Here is a 13,985-nt window from a genome sequence, read left to right as displayed (position 1 = left end):
TACATTACCATGATTCCTGTACTTTGTTGCGTCCTTTCCACCTGTAAAAGACCATGATGCACTACCATCGGTGGGTCTTTGTGATCACCTGTCAATCTAAGATAATTTAGCACAAATAAGGCTTTGGCCAATTGTTCCTCTGGGAGTAAGCCCTGGGTTCCCCCCTTTTGTCTTTGCAGCATGCTCTTTAGGGTTTGGTTGGCCCATTCGACAATAGCCTGTCCTGTGGGAAGATGTGTAATACCGGTACCATGGTGAATTCCCCACAAATTACAAAATCGAGCAAATCATGTAGAACCATAAGCCGGGCCGTTGTCCGTCTTAATTTCTTTAGGCACACCCAGCACTGCAAAAGAAGCGTGAAGATGTCATTCAATATGTAAGGCCTTTTCTCCAGTTCGTGCCGTGGCCCATACGGCAGCAGGATAGGTATCAATACACACGTGCACAGAACGCTTTGCACCAAACCACATAACATGGGTGACATCCATTTGCCACAACTGCAATGGCAAGACACCTCGTGGGTTAACCCCACAGCCCAAGCCCAGCCCTTCCTTTTGACAATTGGGGCATGCTTTAACGATACCTTGGGCATCAGTGAGTGGTAAGTCAAATTGCTTTGCTAACATCCTAGCAGGTTGGTGCAAGAACGCATGTGATTGCCGTGCTTGTTGAAAACGATTCCCTGGAGGAGGCTCCCATGCCACTGCAACCAATTGGTCAGCTCCGTCATTTCCCTCTGAGAAACCTGGTAGTTTTTGATGACTTCTTATATGCTTTATAAAATACCCTACACTCCGAGAGTTCAAGCAGCGTAGTAATGACAAAAACAACATTCCCAATCTTTTGTTTGTGACCTCCTTTACCATTGCTCTTTCCATCCTTTGTACCATCCCAACTACGTAAAGAGAATTGGATATGATATTCAGCGGCTCCTTAGCCCAATGCTGCAGTGTCCAAATCACCGCTTTTAATTCTAGCATCTGTAAGGAATCCCCAGACTCTCCTTTTTCAACATGCTCACACCACTGATCATTAGCATCTTTCCACGTACAGGGGGCCGTACCTGTCTTTTTCCCAGCATCAGTAAACACTGTTACTCCATGTACAGGTGTTTCCGACCTCCATGGTTTTTGCTCAAAGGTTTGCTTTTCCAATAATGACCACAACTTATGCTTTGGATATTGATTACTTACTGTATCTCCAAACCCCGCTAATGCCACTTGTAACGCTACAGAATGCCGAATTCCGCATTCCAAATACCATTTTACCAGAGGTATCAGTATCATTTCTGGTTCCGTCCCTGCAATCTCTACAATCCTCGTTCTTCCCCTAATGATCAGCTGTGCAAACAATTCCAATCAGGTTACAATAGATTAGTCTGGCCGTATGGCCAAGAAGACGCGTTCCAGAATTCTCAAGGGATCTGAGCACTTTGTGTCCCACAGACAATCTACCGCATAAGGGTGTTGTCTCTGAGAGTCCCCTGTATTAATGATCATCAACATGATCGGTAAATCTTCATTCCATCTGGATACAAAGCTAGATGCAATTTTCTTTGATATATATTCTATGTTGGGAATTGGCTTGATGAGAAAGGACATGTGTCTATGGAAAAGTTGTGCGAGCAGAGTTCTGTGTGAAAGAATGTCAGCCTGAGCAGCAAGACTAGGCCTTGGCCGAAGACTGCTGGCCTTGCTGATATCAGGAGAAAAACAACAGCTGGTCTCGCTGTTATCAGGAGAAAGACAGGGACAGTGTGACCTTGGCATAACTTCATAAGTAACTTTTGAAGAAGTTCCCATGAGAAAGTTACGGAACATGCATAGCTGCAAATCACAAGTGGGTGTGTTTTAGTAATGAATAAACATTAGCAATGTACCAATCATATTAGGACTAGCAGGCATAATTATCGCAAACTGTATAAATATGAGCTATCCGTACAAATAAAGTTGAATCACTTCTATCACTCATATTGGGTCGACTTATGTGCATTCCTCCGCCGCTCCAACAATTTTAAGGCTTTTTGCTGTTCTCCTGTCATTTCCCATTTCTCATCTGCACGTGCGCTCGTACCGAAGAGTTCTACCAGAGGGGCCATATCGTCATTAGTGATACCGCAAAGATTCCGCACCCACTGGATATCTCCCACAAGCTTCTGGACATCATGCACCGTTAAAATTTCTCAAGTTATTTGAACCTTCTGAGGTTTAACATTGCTAGCATCTATGTGTCACCCCACATACTTACAAAGTGCTGCCTTTTGCACCTTTTCAGGAGCGATTATTTCTCCGCGATGGCTTAAGGTGTCCTGTAATTGAGTTAAAATTTCATCCTGTGGCAAGTTCCTTCCCGCTATCAAAATGTCATCCATATAATGGTAAATGATTAACTGAGGAAACTGCTTTCATACAGGCTCTAATGCCCAGGCCACATACACCTGACACATCGTGGGGGAATTGCGTATTCATTGCGGTAACACAACCCAATGGTATCTCTTATAGGGCTCTGCCTTATTAATCGATGGTACCAAAAAGGCGAACTGTTCAGCGTCATCTGGGTGCAAGGGAATGGTGAAAAAACAATCCTTTAGATCTATAATTAACAAATCCCATTCTTCTGGAAGCATAACTGGAGACGGCAAACCTGGCTGCAGGGCTCCCATACTGTGCATCACCGCATTCATAGCTCTGAGATCATGTAACAGTCTCCATTTCCCACTTTTCCTGGGAACGGTAAATATTGGTGTATTCCATGGACTAGTAGAAGGAACAACATGTCCCGCTCTCAATTGGTCCTCAACTAACCCTTGTATTTTTAGCAGCCTTTCAGAATTTAGCAGCTACTGATCAATCCAAACAGGCTCATCTCTTTTCCAGCTAATTTTCAGGATTGGCTGCCCCTCAGTGACTGCTCCTAAAAAGGATGCGTCACTAACATTGCCTTCATTTGGCTCAATAAATCACGGCCTACGAGGCCAAACAATTCAGTTGGGGTAGTCATGACATACGGACACGTCGTAATGTGTTCACCATCGGGGAACACAAATGTAATCAGTAGCTGACTTACTAAGGTGTCTTGTGTGCCCCCTATCCCTGCAATACCAAAATTTGGATTGATCAATGGCCATGATGGAGGCCAAATGCATCGTGACATAATCGTAACATCAGCTCCTGTATTGATTGTCATCGGTTTCTTGACGACAACTCCATCAGGCCCTTCCAATTGCACTACCTTTTCTGGTTTACCTCTTGTTACATCCTTGGCAAAGTATACCTGCGGTTTCCCTGTGGAGCCGAATCCACCATCTCCACGTTGTACTGCACCTGGGTTTGGAACACACGACCTGAATGGAACTAATTGTGCTATTCTGGTACCTTTAGGAATAGAAACAGGAGGGATTAAAACATGAATCATAATTTTCACAGTCCCACAAAAATCTGCATCAATAAACCCTGGGACTACCAGAATTCCTTTTAGAGCTGTTGAAGATTGCCCCATTAAAAATGCACTAAGCCCAAACCCCAATGGTCCCTTTTATGTTGCTATCCACCAAGTGTCCCCCTGCATCCATCAACATAATGTCTACTGCGCTTTCCACATCCACTCCGGAGCTTCCTGCAGTGGCGGATCTTGTGGTTGCGAGGCTGCCTGAGGGCTGGCAGCCCAAGCCCCTTGCATTTGTGTCGTCGCTCGAGCGGCCTTCGCGTTCAGTGTAAAGTTTCCCTTCTTCCTGCAGTCTTGGGTGGTATAGTTATCTTTCTTACAACTGTTGCAGCACTTATTGTTAGCAGAAACTGTACATTGGCTCTTGATGTGTCCAAATTTACCACAATTAAAACACTTTACCGAGGGTTTCTTTCTGGCTTTATCAATAAGCGGATTCCGTACTGACTCATAGCAGTCCTTAATTTCTCAAGTACTTTCCAGTCAAACGCCTCCCATTTTTTTTTGTCCATTTGGTGCAATAACTGGGAATGCTTGGATCATAGTCCCTTCCACAAGGGCATCTTTTATTACTCCCCTCCAATGTCTCTGCCTTTCGTCTACAGCGGGTATTGTAGGCGACTCCGCGTCTATCGCGGGCGTAGTTGGTTTCACCGTCTCTGCTTCCGAGAGGCGGGATGGATTAACGGGCGGTTGGCGAAGGTGCGGACGGTGTTGCCCGGGGGCCGGCTGTGGCGGCGGCTGTGGCGGCGGCTCTAGCGGCGGCCACTCCATGGGCGGCTGACACACGCAGCGGCGGGCGGACGGAGGGGAGGGAGGGCAGGCGGAGGGCGGGTGGCGGGGGAGAAAGCGGGGCTGGCAGTTTTTGTAACTGGTTCACCACCTCCGAGTCTGTCGGCTCCGGATCTGCCGGGCGACAATCGGCCCCCCCTAATTCCCCTGTTTCTTGTGGAGTAACAGACGGGGGAATTTTTTCGGCGCCAGCGGCCTGGCTGGGTATAGGCAAAGGCTGTGTCTGTGCAGGCGTCTTAGCGTTAACGGAAATTGATGTTGGGGGGGTGGAGATAGTTGTGTAGAGAATAGCCCCCCAACTCCAGCAGGGTAGGCTGATGGGGCAGTCATGGAGGCAGCAGAGGGGGTCACCGCCGCGCAGACAGCGGCGGCTGCCTGCCGGTACACCCTCATTGTCTCCAGCATCTCTCGAATTACCTTCCAGTGCGCTGCGTATTTGTTTATCTCCTTTACCTTATCCTCCCCGCAGCTAATAGCGTCCCACAGCGCCTTGCCTATATTATCCCAGGTCGCTTCTTCAAATGCGACATTTATACTCGGGATAAGTTCTTTCTTCCAGGCCCATAAAAGCAACCCCTTTAACACAGAATTATCGAATTTCAGTCCTCTCTCAGAGAGAAAATTACGAAGGAGCTTTAGGACTGCTTCCTGCCTTTTGTCCAACCCCATCTCCTTCTCCGACTGCTCACCTGATCAGGGCGAGATTCAAGCTTTCACGCGTCCCCTCGTCTTCCCAGCTCAGGGCGAGATTCAAGCTTACGCACGTCTCCTCGTCTTCCCAGCTTAGCTGAAGCTCATGCCATCCTGCCGGGGCAGCAGGAACACTCTTGGCCGGCTTCTCCACTCCCTCGTCGGTTCAGCTGCACCAGAGATTCTCATAGAGATGATAAGGTGCTGATCTGAGGGTCCCTGTTTGGGCACCAAATGTTGTGGAGGATCCACAGGGGACATCACGCACAGACCAATGTGATCAAGTGAAGCCCATTTACTACAACTTTTAACACCGTTATATACCTTATGTGCTTGTGCACGCGCCTTATACAATACTCTAATTGGTACAATACCCCGGTTCACGCGGAGCTATCTTATCCTCTATTGGCTGTGCAAGCTTCTTCACGAGGTGTCCAGCAGTTACTTATCTCATTCTTCGGCATCCAGGAGTTGTTTGTCAGGCTCTTCTTATCTTCCTTTTTCCCAGCATACAAGGACACAGCGTCCTTGTCCACTTCAGCAATTTGTAAACTTATGCTTCGTTCCCAGCTAACGGCTGGATTGCTCACATGCCCTTGCCCAGCCAAGAAATCCTCAACAAACGTACATTTGGCACAGCTATGGCCATGGGTTTTTCAAGCTGTCTAAACCAACTGGTAATGGACAAGATGATGGAAACTGCCACTGGGGTTTAGTGGACTTCAGAGGTGACTGCACCTCCTTCTTCAAGATACACTCTGACCTCAGCAGCATAGGTGGAAGTGGCATAATACCTCTAATTTTAACTATATCAGCTGATAAATGTGTTGGCTCTATAGTCCAAATGAACTAGTGGTATAACACAAAACAGCTCCAGTGCAACAAATATCCAGCCCTGTTATTTCAGGAACTCCCTTCCTAAAGCCAAGGAAACATCATGAATTTAAAGGGGAGGAAAGGATATGATGAGAATACAGGATTAATGAAATCTACTATTTACACAGCTTAGAAGTTGTGTGTTTCTTAAGGGTAGTCTTTAATTGGGAGACTGTGAATATTTCAGATTAAACGTCTATTATATAGTTGTTTATGTGTGTAGAGACCTGAGCTCATTAGTGTGATTAGCTGTTTCCAGTCCTTTGTTCTTAAATGAAATGGAAATGAGCAGTAATCACTATGTGTGCTCTTATCCAGAAGAAATAAATGAGATTTAGCTGGATTTTTTTTAGACAGAAGTACATCAGCAGTGACAATTGCACCCGCTCAAGTAAATTTGTGCAAAACATGTAACAGGAAGTATTCCTTATACGGAGCCAGTTGAAAGCTGAGATGACCAGATGACAATGGTCAGAGGGAAGGAAGTCATATTCATGGCAGCTGCAGCTTTACATTTGAGATGCTGGGAGGGAGTGATACAGGAGAATACGGAAAGATACATATAAGGGTCCCATGTACAGAATTACTTGCTCCATATGTCAGCATAGCTAGAGCATCAGCAAATTATGTTTAGGCACCCGCCTCTATGCAACGGTGTGCACATAATGACTTAGGACTAATAAATCTTATGAAAAACATTCAACCAGATGCAGCACAAGCAGAACGCTGCCAAAATTCATGGAAGAATCTACAGTTTCTGTACCACTCAAAAGGTACAATAGGGTTCACAATCTTCATAATGGAGTGTATTCACCTCTGGTGTAACTTCACTAATTCACATGGAAACATATCTACAACTGACTAGGCTAGAAATTATTTCAAAGGAGTTCTGGAAAAAAACCCCAACAAACCTTTAATTAAAAAAGGAGTGCCTGTCTTGGAAAGCATTATGCATACTTTCCTGGATATCCAGATATCCAGACCCTTAGAAATAAAATCACTATTTTTTTAAGTGTTACTTTATAATTTTTAGGTACTAATACCAACTTTTATTAATAGTAAAGTAGATCATGCTTTTAGACACATTTTACACTATACTTCAGCATCCACCAGTAACACTTTTTTCATGTTATCATCATATATGCTTAAATATGAACTCAGATTTGATATATTATCATCTGTTTAGTTATCTGAATTAGCTGTAAGAAAACAATTGTATTCTAAAATTCAGTAGCTGAGCCTGAACACCGTCAGTGACGCGAGTTAATGCTTCAGGGCTAGAAATAAAACATTTGTAGCACTTGAAAATGTGAGTTACTTTTCTTAATACTGCTGCTTCTAGGCAATTTTTATTTTCATTCTGTTATTTGTTGTTGGCCTCCTCATTTATGGAACAACTATGTCAAATACAGAAATGACATCGAAGACTATTTTTTAAAAATTAATTGATGTGTAGGTGCACTGTGGTAATGGAGCTTCCCTTGTACAGGTCTATATTTCCAAAGGGTATGTAGCGTAAGTGGAAATCGCACTGCCTTGGAATTGTTTAGAGAACAGCTTCAGCCCCAGCATGACTTGATACAACTTTCTAAAGCTGGATGAATAAGATTTGTGTTTCTGTCAAAGCAAGGGGCCATGTTTTCCCTTATGCCTGCCAGAATGCTACTCTGCTTCCTCCTCTTCCTGCATGAGTGACATAAGGTTTGCATATCAAATAAATAATACATCTGTAAACTTGTCTCCAGGTCACAGTCATTCATGGGGCTATGCAGGCTGTTCATTTTAAGACCCACATCTTCCTAGAGACAACCTGCCAAGCCAAGGCTGTTATTTGGGCTGGCCTAGCTTGTAGATCCCTGGGAAGGTTTGCTGGGCTCTGTAACAGGGGTCATGTTCGTCCTCCTCTGCGAATAAGACACAACTCCATGGACTTCAGCAATCTTGGCCCTCCCTATTCCATGTCTGAAGGAGGCCCAATAGTGCCAGCCACACTCCTACGGCTGCTGGCTTGTGGTAGGTTGACCCTGGCTGGGTGCCAAGTGCCTACTAAAGCTGCTCTATCACTCCCCCTCCTCAGCTGGATGGGGGAGAGAAAATATAACAAAAGGCTTGTGGGTCAAGATAAGGACAGTTTAATAAAGTGATAGCAAAGGTCATGCGCGAAAGCAAAGGAAAACAAATGATGTTATTCTCTACTTCCCATCAGCAGGCGATGTCTAGCCACTTCCTGGGAAGCAGGGCTTCAGTACACGTAGTGATTGCTCTGCAAGACAAAAATGCCCCCCTTCCGTCTCCCTTTACTTAGCTTTTATATCTGAGCTGATGTCATATGGTATGGAATATCTGTTTGGTTAGTTTGGGTCAGCTGTCCTGGTTATGTCCCCTCCCAAGATCTTGTCTGCCCCCAGCCTGCCATGGAGTGGGGGGCAAAAATGTTGGAGAGACAGCCTTGATGCTGTGCCAGCACTGCTCAGCAGTAGCCAAAGCACTGGTGTGCTATCAACACCTTTCTAGCTACTGATGCAGAGCACAGTGCTATGAGGGCTGCTATGGGGAGAATTAACTCCATCTCAGCCAGAACCAATACATGGCTAATGACCTATAACTGGCATATCATGAAAAGGAATATGACATCCTCCCTTGCAGCTGGTTTTTCTCAAGAGGTATTGGTCACTAACAGTGTCAAGAGACAGGGCAAGTGACTAACAGAGGACAAAAGGATGTGAAAAACAAAAGGTCTATACAGACCTTCCTGAACCATACTTCATCGAAGCTATATTTATCTTTCTTATTTATTCATTGAAGCTATTTTTTTCTTATTGATTTAAATGCTCATTCAGGGGGAGTTCTTTCAAACACAGACCCAAAGGATTATTTTTCTAGAATTTGCCCCCTTAAATGGTTAGCCTCAACTAAGTATAAGCATGAAGGAAAACAGCCCTTGAACCGTCAGTCAGTTATAACTCTAGGACTGAGCTGCCAGTGATAATGTTGCTTCTTAATTTGTTTCTACCTCAGAATAACTCCTATTGCTGCATCTGAGGGTGGATTCAGACTTTTTTTCGTGTGTGCTTATTAAGAAATGGTGAATTATACTTGGCCGCTCGAGGAGTGGTCGCAGCCCCACGCAGGCTACTGCGCGCCCGCGGAGCCCGCTCGCACCCGCTCGCACCCGGCCCTTGCTGGTCGTTATGGGGACGCCTCCACCGGGTGAAGGAGGGAGGGATGTAGAGCTCCGCTCCCAGTAGTGCCGTCCAGGCTGGTGGCTTGGCGCATGCGCGGGATTGGGCTGTGCAGTCACGACGCTGCGCCGTATATTTCGTCCCTGCGCTACTAGGACCCAGTCTGTGCTGCTCCTCCATCAGCCCCGTCATGGCTGATCCGCGCTTGAGGCAGATCAAGATCAAGACCGGTGTCGTGAGGCGGTGAGTGCGTGCGTGGGGGGGGGAAGCTGCTGGGAGAGGCTGAAGGTGGTCCCGCCGCTCTGGAGGGGGAAAGCGGGCTCGGGCCTGCTGCGAGCTCTGAGGGTACTCCCCGTCGCCCTGAGCGGGGAGGGGGCCCTGCCGCCGACGCGGCCCCCGGGAGCTCCGCCGGGCCGAGCGGAGGAGCTGCGAGCGGAGCTTCGTGCGCTGCTGGCTGTGCCTGCTGCGGGGTATGGGAGTTGTTGCGCTGGGGTGGTTTGCGGTGGGGTGGGGCTGCCAAGGTGTGCTGGAGGGTGGCTGTGGTACAAGTTCTGCCATGACTGCTGGTTTCTTCCCCTTGTGCACCGTCGTCAGGAAAAGGACTTTCTTTCCCGAGACCGCAGTTAAACGGGGGTTTTTGTCACGCTGCCTCGTCAGTGTACAGGGCAGTCTCGCTATATACCTCGCAGAGGCAGGAAGTCTTACCTGTTTTAACAAAACAAATGTTGAATGGGATATTTTTTGAATCGATAGTTCACACTGCAAAACCGATGGTAAGCTCACACCTGAGTCTCGGTTTTGTCTAGTTTTAACAGTCTTCGTTTTTAAGAAAAGTTGCAGTTTATCTGTCTGAATCCCTCTTATTATGACTGTAAGCACGAGGCTTTGATATTAAATATTTGGTCACAGTGGGGTTTATTAAGGCTGCACCCTACAAAGACTGCACTGGTTCAGGGAGTGACAGGAATTAGTATGTGTGCTAGACCAGGATGTTAAATAGTCCAGTTTCATACAATCAACTCTGTATTATGACTTTTAAAAATTCAGTTAGTAAAAGACTAACAGTAAAATGAGTATACTTTCTAATACCTGATTAGCTTTTAAGGATTTGACTTCAAGACTAGAGAAGTAAAATGGATACAGGTTTATCATTACGATTATGCTAGATAAAGACACTTTAAGTTCTCAAAAAAACCCACCCCAACCAAAACAAAACCTCAAAATGGGGAGCAGTTCTCAAGTACTGCAGCAAGCAAGAAATTGATTATATGATTGTAAGGTCCTGTTTCCTGTCACTGCAGGGAGTGCAAATTGTGAACTTGTGTGTTATTTTTAAGCTAGAAAGTTTTAGTGTGGTCTGATTGAGCAGCTTGGTGACTGCTTCTTGCTCTGGGTCCCTTTTGTGACCTGTGTTGTGGGTTTGTTGGACAGGAACATTGTAAATGTTCTCTTTGCATTTGTAAGTGGATGGTGGTTTGTGTCAGTTCTTGTAGACAAAGTATTCTGAGGTGTGGGAAAACTAGATTTACTTAGGTTAACATTTTTTTTCAGTCTCTCTATTCTTTCTGCCAGCCAAAAGTATAACTTATTGGTGTCTAGATACTTTTGAGAAAACTCTTGTATCTATATATTGGGTTTGTGTGGCAAGGTTTTGGTAGTGGAGGAGGGGGCTACAGGGGTGGCTTCTATGAGAAGATGCCAGAAGCTTCCTCGTGTCCTACAGAGCCAGTGCCAGCTGGTTCCAAGATGGACCTCCTGCTGGCCAAGGCTGAGCCAATCAGCAACAGTGGTAGCACCTCTGTGATCACATATTTAAGAAAGGGGAAAAAACTGCTGTGCAACAGTAGCTGGAGAGAGGAGTGAGAATATGTGAGAGAAAACTCTGCAGGCACCAAGGTCAGTGAAGAAGGAAGGGGAGGAGATGCTCCAGGTACTGCAGCAGAGATTCCCGTGAAGACCCTGGTGAGGCAGGCTGTCCCCCTGCAGCCCATTGGAGGTCCATGGTGGAGCAGATATCCACCTGCAGCCCATGGAGGACCCTGCGCTGCAGCAGGTGGATGTGCCTGAAGGAGGCTGTGACCCCATGGGAAGCTCATGCTGGAGCAGGCTCCTGGCAGGGCCTGTGACCCTGTGGACAGGAACCCATGCTAGAGCAGTCTGTTCCTGAAGGACTGCACCCGTGGAAAGGACCCACACTGGAGCAGGGGAAGAGTGTGAGGAGGAAGGAGTGGCAGAGACAACATGTGATGAACTGACTGCAACTGCCATTCCCCATCCTCCTGTGCCATTTGGGGGGGGGGGGGGGGAGAGAGAGAGAAAGTTGGGAGTGAAGTTGTGCCTGGGAAGAAGGGAGTGGTGGGGGGAATGTGTTTTAATATTTGGTTTTATTTCTCATTACCCTACTCTGACTTTTGGCAATTAATTGAGTTAATTTCCCCAAGTGGAGTCTGTTGTGCCTGTGATGGTAATTGGTGAGTGATCTCTCCCTGCCCTCATCTCAACCCATTAGCCTTTTGTTATATTTTCTTTCCCTCCTCCAGCTGAGGAGGGGGAGTGCTAGAGTGGCTTGGTGGGCACCTGGCACCCAGCCAGGGTCAACCCACCACAATCTAATAAGACTCAATTTTACTTTTGTAGAATTTGTAATTTGTGGATGTTTCTGTACTGGCTTATTGCTTCTGTTTGATAGTTTTACTGAGAGAACTGTGTGGTAATACAGAACAGCACTTCAGATGACCATTGCTGTCCCGGTTTCAGCTGGGATAGAGTTAACTGTCTTCCTAGTAGCTGGTACAGTGCTATGTTTTGAGTTCAGTATGCGAAGAATGTTGATAACACTGATGTTTCCAGTTGGTGCTAAGTAGTGTTTAGTCTAAAGTCAAGGATTTTTCAGCTTCTCATGCCCAGCCAGCAAGAAGGCTGGAGGGGCACAAGAAGTTGGGAGGGGACACAGCCAGGACAGCTGACCCAAACTGGCCAAGGGGGTATTCCATACCATGTGACATCATGCCCAGTACATAAACTAGGGGGAGTTGGTCTGGGAGAGGGATTGCTGCTCTGAAACTAACTGGGCATTGGTTGGTGGGTGGTGAGCAATTGCATTGTGCATCACTTGGTTTGTATATTCCAATCCTTTTATTGTAACTTTATTATTATCATTATTAGTTTCTTCCTTTCTGTTCTATTAAACTGTTCTTATCTCAACCCATGAGTGTTTTACCTTTTTTCTTTTTTTTTTTTTTTCCCCTCCCCCAATTCTCTCCACCATCCCACTGGGTGGGGGGAGTGAGTGAGTGGCTGTGTGGTGCTTGGTTACCAGCTGAGGCTAAACCATGACAATTGCTTAATAATAAATCATCACAGAAGTTACCTGAACAAGCTTTTTCCTCATGTTTATAGACTGGGAAACAGAGAAGGAAAGTCTACATAAGGCAATGAACAACTGTGTGGAGATCCTGGTCAGAGCTGGTGCAGGCCTGCATGTTCACATGGTGAATGCTGTACCATGTGGCTATGTCTCTCTGGACCTGGAAGTGGTTTAATGATGCTAGCACGGAGCTAGCTCAGTGTCTGTATACCACTGTCCTTAGTGCTTCTAGCTCTGAGATTAGCTTGCATGTTCTTTGTCTGAATTTCTCTGCTGCTCCAGTTTAAGTGAGTCTGAGAGCTGAGAATGAGAGATTAGAAGTTAGTAGTGTTGTTATCCTGTGTGAGCAATTTCTTTACTGCTTAGCGTGGCTCTTCTGTTTGTTTACTTGATTTATGGAAATCCATGGATGCTGGTTTTGATTTTGTTACTAGTTTGTTGCATCCAAGTTAGAGTAGATTGCTTAAATTCCCACTGGATATTAGTTCAGTTACAATGATACTAACACAGTTCAAATTATATACAGTCAAAATTAATAGACACAAAGCTTCTAATGTTTCTACTATGTTTCTAATAGCACCCTTTCCCTGATGTTATACTTGCCTTTTTGCTGTCTCTCTGGGTCCTAAGGCCACTGGCTAAATTTGGTAGTGGGGAGGGGACAAATTCAAGCAAGTCATCAGCATCTCGAATTCTTTGCTGAGAGGAGTATGATGTTGATGGTTTTGTGCTTCTCTGAGTCTGCATATAGAAATGCATATAAAAATCCACATCTTAGTTTTTCTTCATTGTTTTGTACTCCACACTTTATCTGAGTTTACTGTATATGGTGTTTTGCATGTGTTGAATAGTTTTTCTTTGTTATCTTAAAACTGGTTTTACCTATCTCAGGGTTGCATTTCTTTGACCAGTACTTGACTATTGGTGAGTTGTTTATAGCATTGGGGCATTTCAGCATCTTTCTGTGCCTGTGTTTTCAAGGGCTATGCTGTTACCCCATGCTCCTACTCTCATCAGTTTTGATTGTTTCTGCTGCATTTTTAATCTAAATCAGAGATAGCTCATTCTTGTTAGTAACAAAAAAATCAATACAGCAGTGTTATACCACGCAATTGTACAAAGCTGAGCAAAAACTAAAACCAAGTAGGTGATTGTTACCTAGGCATAATAGCAGTTACAGTTAAACAAGAAAAAGAAAGCTCTAGGCTGGCCAAGACAAGTCTGGGCAAAGTCTAACTATTCCTGAGAGATATTTTGTGAGCCTAATACAAATCCTGTTGCCTTTTAAAAACAATGCTTAATAAATTACATTATGTTTCAAGGGCACTGTATAGGTGGGCATTCCTCTGGGGTGAAACAATTGCCAGTTGTGACAGGAGAAGACTTGGTGTTGGTCCAAGGTGGCTTAAGCTAATCTAAATCTGAGCTGCTGTGTTACAGCTTCCTGCCCAGCACAAGGACTTAGGTGGCCACATATCTGTATATTTCAGGGAGCTGATCCACTGAAAAATAATGCAGATGTAAAAAGAAAAAGTTACTTTGAAGGATGAGGCCTGCCTGGATCAGCTTGCCATGCTGCTGTATAAATTTCAGAGCTAGTAGATCCACTGAAAAATAATCCAGATGTAAAA

The 13,985-nt window shown here is 45.3% G+C and overlaps 2 protein-coding genes across 3 annotated transcripts in view; both read left to right on the top strand.

Moving 5' to 3' along the window:
- The window catches only part of LOC126035324 (uncharacterized protein YagA-like), a 215,819-nt gene that overhangs the window by 118,334 nt on the left and 83,500 nt on the right, over positions 1-13,985 (top strand). The window lies entirely within an intron of this gene.
- The window catches only part of LOC126035398 (tubulin-specific chaperone A-like), a 112,860-nt gene continuing 107,948 nt past the window's right edge, over positions 9,074-13,985 (top strand). Inside the window, exon 1 of the mRNA XM_049793960.1 lies at positions 9,074-9,230. Within this exon, the coding sequence (XP_049649917.1) occupies positions 9,178-9,230 (53 nt within the window). The 5' untranslated portion in view covers positions 9,074-9,177. The remainder of the gene's footprint in view (positions 9,231-13,985) is intronic.

Source organism: Accipiter gentilis, chromosome W, assembly GCF_929443795.1.
Source record: "Accipiter gentilis chromosome W, bAccGen1.1, whole genome shotgun sequence".
Taxonomy (NCBI): Eukaryota; Metazoa; Chordata; class Aves; order Accipitriformes; family Accipitridae; genus Astur; species Astur gentilis.
This window is presented reverse-complemented; position numbering and strand designations above follow the sequence as displayed.